The following is a 9,079-nucleotide window of genomic DNA, read 5'->3' as shown; positions in this document are numbered from 1 at the left end:
AAACGCTGCAGCGCTTAAGGTGGAATGGAGATGAGGTGGACTGCAGGTTTTCAGAAATGCACTGCGGACCATAGCTGAGTACCATTGAGTAATTAAGTAATTCTGGGGACCTGCAGCACTTTTACACATGCACTGCAAGATGTTCCAACTGAATGGGGAAAAGGGGGGCTGCAGTAAAGACCACCACAAACACTTTTACGCACGCATTTGTAAGGAAATTGCCCTTTTGGTAGGCTAAACTTGCAGAGCGTAAAAGCACAAGGTACGTGACTGTTTAATAAACAGACAGATTTAAGAGTCTACGAACCTGCTGGAGTCGTCATGACTGCAGTGCTGGATCTGGGATGGGCTGCTCCTCAGCTTCTCCTGCTTGTCTGCGAGTCGAGGCTTTCAGTTGAAGTGGGGCAGAGAGGCGCAGAAGCGCATCTACTCATCAGATGCCAACGCGAAAATCCGGTGAAATTGCGCCCTCTGGCGGCGGAGTGCGATAGCTGAATGATACGGACGATCCCACCCCCCCTGCCTCTGCCTCTGCCTCTGCCTTGTGGAGAGCAGTAAACGAGGGGGTCCAGCGTTTTCCGCCAGAAAATATAGAGCTTTGTAGAGCAAGGGAATCTTTCAAAAGCACTAATGAGGTGGTCTGCCCCATCCCACTGCTGTTCCTCTTCTAGGAACACAAGGGTTACGCTTTAAAAAATCCCACCAGAAAAAAATGATCCAATCAGGACAAGCTGTGGAGCTGTGTATCTGGGCAGATTCAGCCAAGGGAGCTCTTCTATTGGTTAGGACTTCAGGAGCTGAAAAGAAGGCCTAACACCACAGTACACATTATCTAGCAACATAATTAGGAGGTGGCAGGGGAATCAGCCAATCACATTCTGATTTCCAGTGGATGGGAGGGGGGGGGGATCAATGTCATGAGGACTGAACATCAATCTGGGGTTTTTTCCCCCATTGTGGAGGTCTTTCAATACTCAAAACCTCAACACAGAGTCTAAATATACATGTCGCACATCCAATAATTGGTTAATGGTCCCTTAACTAGTTGCACCATGACCAGTTGACCAGTTTTTTTATGGCAGAGTTTGATGAAATTAGCGGATGGTTATTAGCAGATCGTCAAGCAGTTCAGACTGGTGGACCAGCCTAATGAGGCTGTGGCTATGCTGCTCAAGCAGCTTGGTCATGCTAGTTATTATTAATAAGGCTGGTCATACAGGTTGACTAGCACGGTCAGGTTGGCCATGCTGGTAGACCAGCTGAACCCATCAAACCAAAGCTCAGAAATTCTCTATGCTCGTCAACGAGCTAAGCTAGTCAGCCAGTTTGACCTCCACCATCTTAAATAATGCAGGGTCCGCAATGTAAACACTGCACCGTTTAAGGAGGGGATGGAAAATGTGCAGCCTTTCAGAAACATACCTCTATTTAAGTGGCTAAACAACTCAACCTTTATTTTCTCACCACAAAAAAAAAAAAACAATTTCCCCAAAGTTTAATTGATTACACTAGGACACTTCAGTCATTTTTATTTTAATATTAATTACTATTATTTTTTATATGAATATCCAGCCAGATAAGCACTGTGCAGAATAGTAACCAAAACAGCACTTATTATGTAGTCAGTGATCTGTCTATGAGGACCTCAGGCGGCGACGCCTGACTGTGCCACTAGAGGCCGCGGTTTAACTGTGGAATGGAAGAGCCAGATGTGTTCATCTAGCTGTCAACCTAGCCCATCCTAGCGCAGAGGGGGGCACCAACCACAGCTCAGGGGGTGGCCTTTGTCCAAATACAGGTGGCAGTAAGCAGAGATGCAACTTTTTAACGTAACATTAAAAACATAGCGGACATTGTGTCTTCGACAACAGAGCACTTGAACGTGACGTGTTCATAATTCTGACTGCACAAGTGGAAGGTAGGATTAGGACCAGATCTATATATTAAAGAACTCCAAATACTGAATGAACACCACCTTGGAGACACCTTTAAAACCATCCTTTTACTAACCCTGATTTTGGAGAAGTGTTCACTTGATGTTTTACCTGGTAGAGAGAGAGGCTTGTTAATGTGTTCACACTGGCCGCACGCTCGCTCATCCTGCTCAGCGATAAACACAGTGTGAACATATATAGTTTTTACTACCATTTTGATAATGAAATTGGGTCGACTTGATAAATGTAACATGAATTCTGATCTGACCGTCTCACTGCCACGTGTCAGATTTCAGCACCACATTTGAAAGTCGGGCAAATTGGATACTGAAACGGTCACAATATCTCAACGTGCTTTTTGGTTGGTCACATATAAAGAAAAAGATTGGATTTAGGGCACTTTTACTTGCTGTGTGAACAAAGCCTGTATTTTATTTATTTATTTTTAAAACATTTATTTCTCATGTCTTTCACTTTTTAACGTAACTCTGATCTATGAGTTGCTCTTTACATTGTGTCCCAATGTCGTGATGAATGGACCATTAGAAATGCTCCTAAATGACTTTAATAAAAATCTCAGTTATCTTGAAAATGCCTTTTTTTTTTGCATGACCGTGACAATCTGACCATAACACCAGAATAAAGCACTGTGTGTTCCATCTAAATTAAGTTTATTTGTTTAAAAAAAAAAAGAAAAAAGAAAAAAAAAGACAAATAAAAAAAAAATCTAACCGCCAATCAGTCATGTGTGATCTAAACTTAATGATTAAGCTCAACAGTGAATCGTTGCTTTACCAACAATGACAGACCTTACGAAGAAAACACGACTTTACAAAATGTATAAAATGCTACCATTTAAAAGTGAATGCTGCCTGAACATTCTTCACGCTACAGAAGTCTAAAGAAGAAGTCGCAGGTTTCTTTTACAAAAGGCATTTAGCCTCCACACAATAATCTAAACTACAGCTTGATAAAGCTAAAGCTAATCCCCTGCACAGAGTGACATCTCTTGCAGGTGCTCCAGAGGAGAAACGGTAGTGTCCGATAGTGATAAAGAAAGACGTGAAAGTGGGAGATTCAAGAAGAAGCTGATTCTTTCTAGCCTCCCGTCATCCTGCGGCTGATCACCAGGGTGCCGGTGTTGTAGTCTCCCTCTGGTGGCTAAGCACGCTATTACAAGAGACCATACACAAAAGGTCATATGACGTTAAACACAACATGAAGCATTTCACATTAAAATCAAGCAACAATGACTCAACACAGCAAATCCCCCAGTTTAACAGTGTCCGAGTCTCTAGGGTATATGTCAGGGTCTTGGGTCTCCTGGGTGTGAGTCAAGAGTAGAGTTTTAAGTCACTAGGGGGCCAGTCCAAGTTGAATCTCGAGTCCCTAGCGCCAGAGTCACGTATCTCAAAGGAGCAAATCTGAGCAGAGTCCCAATTCTCTGGAGAGTCTGGAGACTCTTGGGGGTGGGTGGCATGTGTCTCTAATCTCTAGGGTGCAAGTTCAAGTCAAATCTCGATTTTCTAGGACGCAACTCAGAGTTTAGTCGTACATCTCTTGGGTGCAAGTCCATTTTTTGACTCTCAGTGTGATCTTTAGTCTATAGGGTCTGAATCTAGGGTCAGTTAGAGTTGAGTTGAGTCCTTAGGTGTGCATTCGAGTTGGTTCTCGAACCTCCAGCAGACAGTCAGAACTGATTGTTGAAAAAGTCTCCAGGGTGAGAGTCTATCCAGAATCCAGTTTTGAGTCGGAGTCAAGTGTGGAGTCTCTGGGGCAAGAGTCCAATTACATCCACTAGCTAAGTCACCCCAGTGTTTTTACACAGTTGGAGTTCTGTGATATGTTTGGATAATCATATCGTTAAGATAACACCCACTACTACAGTCCTGACTTGATGCTCTACTGCCAACTGTGTGAACAGCTCCCTCAGCACTGGGGATTTAGCTACTGAACATATGTGGAGTGAACTTCCCATAAAACTGAATGGTAATCTTTACAATGTGGTCCTCACCTGCTCATCTGCTTCCTGGTTGCTGCAGCTTAATTTTTTCCTGCAATGAAGAATTCCCATTAATATGAGTGAGCTGAGCAAGTCAAGTGTGTAAAATTGCATAGGAGTGAAATGAGCCGACTGGTGTGAGGAAAAGGAAGTCGGTGCTGCCCATCTACTCTTTATATCATGAGAGGTAAATATTTTAACATAGAAGTAATAATGTAATGGTACAGTTTCTTGTGTGTCAAGCCCAAGGTCCGTGAAGGAACAACATGACCAACAATTTGCCAAGTGGAACGAGTGTGAGGTATAAAATCAGTGGCAACACCAAGATTTCTTACCTCTGGCTGCTTCTGGGTCAGATCCCACTGGCCTTAGGAGGGGGGGAGGGGGGGGATGAAATCTAATTAGTGAATTATATTTTAGGTAACGACAAGTAATGCACAGATACAATTTACAAAAGTCTTACAAGCCATGCACACAAAGGGGGGGGGAAGAACAGTAACAGTTAGAAAATGAACTGCTTTTCCTCCTCAACTCACTTTGACGCCTGGCTTCCTCTGCAGCGGCACTTTCGGCCTACGGGAAACACGAGAGAGGGAGAGTGAGCAGGAAGACAAGACAATGAAACCTGACCGAGCTATTACAAGAAGAGTGAAAACACAGCCATTTAACATTGAATCTCTCTGTCTTTTCAGACACAGTAGTGCTCCACCATAAGCAATTCAACACTGGTATCGATACCAGTAACATCAGCATTGTGGGAGTACTGCACGTCTGAGACGAGCAGTAGACTCTGTAACACTAGTATTTTGAGGGGGACAGACCTGAAAGTACTGTTCAATAAAAATAGGAAAAAACCTGCTTAGATCTGGACAAACTTAGACCGCACCATGCATTTTGCATGGCAGAAGAGACTTGCACTTAAATATAAGCAATTTTAATATTTTATTTTATTGATGCTGTTGATTTAAGCTTAGAATCATTATGTTTTACAGGGTGGCAACTGTTATTCTATTTTGTCTTTGAAACCCTTAACATGTGAAGTTTGTGTGAAATCAATCATTCTTTAAAGTAGGCATCAGGTTTTTTTTTTTTAAATCATATATAGCCCTAGAAATAATTGGGATTAATAAGAATCGACTATTTAATGCCATTGATCTAAAGACAATATAAGAGAATAATACTGCAATCACACTCTTTCAAAGAGCAATGAGCTTTTGATCATTAGGAATATTCAGAGATTGGAATTGGAATAGAAATGACATTAATGGGCTGTGCTCACTCATTCAGCTTAAAGCCTTTTTGCGACACTTGTTTAACGGCGAACGCAACACATGCCGTGAGGCCATTTCTCTTGTGCTTTAAAATACAAGCTACAAATGTCTGTGTGTGGTTGTAATAAACAGTGTGAAAGACTACACGATGGCCAATACTGAGGTCAGCAGAAATGACCAGAAAGGTCACGGCGATATATTGTACATTAAGTCGATAATGTAATTTTTGTGACAGGCCTGCTTTGAAGCTTTCATTTTTTTACTTTACCAAAAGAAAATCTAATAAAGATGGAACTGTATAAATATCAGGATTAACAGATTGAGTATTTACTACTAGCATCAGTATTGGTACTTGATATGGCAGATATCTGAAGACCACAAAGTGTTCTAAACACCTAGAACCACCAGGCTGTAGTGTGATCAGCTGTACCTAGCAGATGCAGTTGCAGCAATGGTCTCAAACCTCAAAAAAATCTGACGTTCCCTGAAGAACCTAATCGTTAATAAATGGCTCCATTGAGACACCATCTCAGAACATGCTGGATAAGCTGTTCCACAAGGAACGTTGTAAATTCTCTGACGTTCTTCAGAAAAAGAAGCTTTTCAAAAGAGTTCTTCCCATTGGACACTCTCGCCAATTCTGCCTTTTGGTCCTGGATAACACCGGTTCTTACTGAAACTGAATGACTTTCAGATGCTTGGTCACACTGCGGCTTAAGTCAGTGCAGGGTTAAAGGTTCTGCAAGTGTGACAAGCTGAGGTACCCCAATGGGTGCGGCGACTGTCCTTTCATTTTTATGGTGCTTAGCTTAGGTGACTACCTTTGGTTGAGACCCAAGATCACATCATGTGTGCCAATATCAGACTGGAGGAACCACCAGTACTCAGATGAGTTTGGATGACCGATATTTCGCTAACACACCCATCAATGCACACATTTATACACAATCTCTGCATTGGTAACGTCGGGCCACTGGGTCATCGGGTCTCTTTATTGGCACTGCTTGCGGAGCCTGTTCTCCTGGAGCATGACTAATTTATAGGCTGGTGTGGGTTTCAGGGTTGGGCCGTCTGCCTGGCCCCACTGGTTAAGGAGCATAAGTGGGAGTCTGGAGGGGTTGTGGTGTTTGGTGTCATAAGGGGGTGAAGTTTGAGGGCTGTAAAAGACATGCGGTCATGCAGTCCAGCTATTTCAAAGCTTGGATCTGATCTTGTTTTTCTCAGCAGGGTGCGTAGACAGCCTAGCCCTGCACATGGATAATGGTCAGTAATAATGCCTATAGTGTTGGGCAGGCAGTACTGATAAATTTGAATATCATGATTTCCCCAATATAATCATGGTATATGATGACGACTCATCTAATAAAAGTCCATGAACTTAAAATTTAACCAAAGGAAATTTACAAATGTTGCTAAACAGCTAAAAAAATGCATTTCCAGAATGGAAGCCTACCGCTTAGTAAGGTTTAGTGCAGAACAATCCAAAAACACAATACATTGCTAAAACGGTCAATAAAACTAAAAATATTTTATTGCTACACCAGTGTAGGTGATATTTCCCCACTCGTACTACCTGTGGAATCAAAATAGTATTGCAAATGTACTGATAGGCTCTACAAATTACACACTATTCCAACCATTATTGCAGGGTCTAAACCTGGAGCTATAATTATCTCAGCTTATGGAGCACACACCCTGCCAAACTCAAGTGGTGCATTCATTCAGCTGGAATTATGTTGTTCCAAAGAGCATCAACAACATTTAGCGCCTGAAATGGGATTATTTTTGAAAATAGGCAATTGAAAACTAAAGTTCCCTATATAAACTTGCATATAGGCTTCACAGTAGTGTTTATAGTCTAATCCAGTGTCAAATTCTAGACATTAATCTCTACATTTGCATGAAGCTGGTAGAAACAGAGATAGATCAGTGCATTTGGTTTTAAGACCACACACACATTTGTATTGAACATATAAAATTAGCCCACCCAAAACGTCTACGTCTATTATTAAGTTTATCCTCATTTCTGTTCAAGGTATGTACCAGGCACATGATTATGTATGTTGTGGGAATGTAAGGTTATTGTAGGCTTTTGGAGGCTTGCAAACGCTACTCTGACGAAAATGTTACATTTCAATTATGAGCCGACCCCTGCCCTTTGTTTATTAAATGATAGTTGCCAATTAGCCATTTGTTATAAGTATTTTAAAATGCCCCCTTTAGCACACAGCCCTAAAATGTCAGAAGGGTGTACTTTCTTCATAAAAGACACAAAGCTAACGTTTTACTGAGCAGCTGCCATTAGGTAGCTATTCAGTGTATAGCAACTGCTTTACACTGAATTACACAGCACATTTGGTCATCAATCTCTTTCACTATATAAACATGCAGATAGGGTTCACAGAAGCATTATTTATAGAATTTGACACCAGATAACACTAATCTCTACATTTACATCAAGTTAAGAAAGGTAGAAAGAGTCAAATTTACGCAGCGAGTTTGAGAGTTACATCCCCAGACATGTTCTGCCATGCTTAAAATGTTACACTTCTGCAAAGTAAATGCACATTTTAAAAGGCATAAAATATTGATTTTGTAATAAATGTTAAAATGTTTATCAAAGAAATAATGTTGACAAACTAACAATTATTTAATTTAAAGACAACAACGATATTAACTGTTTATTTTACGGCTTGTCTTTTGTCATCATTGAAATGAGGTGGACTAACGGACATTGATCAAGGCCTCAATCACATTTTAAATGCAACATATTTAGTTTTAACTTTGATTAAACCGTTTTCCAAATAGCAAAGTTTTGAAAATCTGAAATAAATGAAAGTGAAAAACAAACCTGTGTATAATTCATATATACCACTATGATCAAATTTCCAACCTATCTTCACCGTTTAGAAATAAACAGGCTGTTTTTGCTACTGTGCCTTTAAAAGTAACATGACTTTTGTTTCCTTTGGCTTTTGTCTTTCTTATAAAGCACTTCTTATGACTTCAATGTGAATTCTATATAAAACTCTATATGGAATACAAATTCCTGTCTGAACAGTACATTTTTACATAGCACACCATCCCCCTATTTTTTTTATTTCTATAATTATCAACCCTGTAAATATTTCCCTCTAGTTCCCACTAATAGTTAAGTAATATTTCTTAAAATTAATAATTGAATAAATCAAGGTTAAGACTGGATGTGTTGCCTTTGGAAAGGGAAGAGTTAGCATCAAGGCAACAGGACAAACAAGGTCTAACCAGAATGCTGCCGTTGTCCATGTCCAACTAAACGACCTAGACCTTCTGTGACTGGACAGCTTCCACCATTCGAGTGTACTGGAGCAGAATGTTTTGGTTACACTATAATTACACATTAATTATCTATTCATTTCCCCCCACAAAAGAAAGTCCCCCGCCACCGCCCCCTCGCCAGTGCTGTAAACAAACACTCACTGATGACAATAAAGATCCCCATGAAGAAGAGCACGGCAGCGAAGATCAACCCCCCAATCCTCACCGATTCATAGTCTGAAAGGAACAGAGAGAGCAGAACATCACGGCTAGAGGAAAAAGCAAAAGTTATGAAATTTTAAGCTGTGCAATGATGTCAGTATCTGGCCTAGGTGTTCTTGCCATGAACCTTACAGCGCTATTAAAATGCATTTCCCCCTCCTGATTTCTTTTGCTTTTGTATATTTGTCACATTTGTTTCAGATCTAACACAGTTTATTAAGAGATAAAAGACAAGAAAAAAAAAAAAAACACTTTTTAAAAACAATAACTTAATTAACTGAAGGAAATAAAAACCTAACCTATTGGACCTGTGTGAAAACTCAATTTCCAACTCTACTAAAAATCAACCTGTA

General features: G+C 40.5%; 1 protein-coding gene across 4 annotated transcripts in view; it reads right to left on the bottom strand.

Moving 5' to 3' along the window:
* Positions 1 to 2,588: 2,588 nt before the first annotated feature.
* The window catches only part of fxyd6l (FXYD domain containing ion transport regulator 6 like), a 23,760-nt gene continuing 17,269 nt past the window's right edge, over positions 2,589 to 9,079 (bottom strand). For all 4 annotated transcript variants that reach the window (XM_072680416.1, XM_072680418.1, XM_072680417.1 and 1 more), the window contains 5 exons: positions 8,667 to 8,741; positions 4,473 to 4,509; positions 4,272 to 4,303; positions 3,949 to 3,988; positions 2,589 to 3,104 (listed from right to left, as the gene is read on the bottom strand). In XM_072680416.1, the coding sequence (XP_072536517.1) occupies positions 3,978 to 3,988; positions 4,272 to 4,303; positions 4,473 to 4,509; positions 8,667 to 8,741 (155 nt within the window). In that variant the 3' untranslated portion in view covers positions 2,589 to 3,104; positions 3,949 to 3,977. The remainder of the gene's footprint in view (positions 3,105 to 3,948; positions 3,989 to 4,271; positions 4,304 to 4,472; positions 4,510 to 8,666; positions 8,742 to 9,079) is intronic.

Source organism: Salminus brasiliensis, chromosome 5 (assembly GCF_030463535.1).
Source record: "Salminus brasiliensis chromosome 5, fSalBra1.hap2, whole genome shotgun sequence".
Lineage (NCBI taxonomy): Eukaryota > Metazoa > Chordata > Actinopteri > Characiformes > Bryconidae > Salminus > Salminus brasiliensis.
The sequence above is the reverse complement of the archived record's forward strand: the minus strand, read 5'-3'. Positions and strand labels throughout refer to the sequence as shown.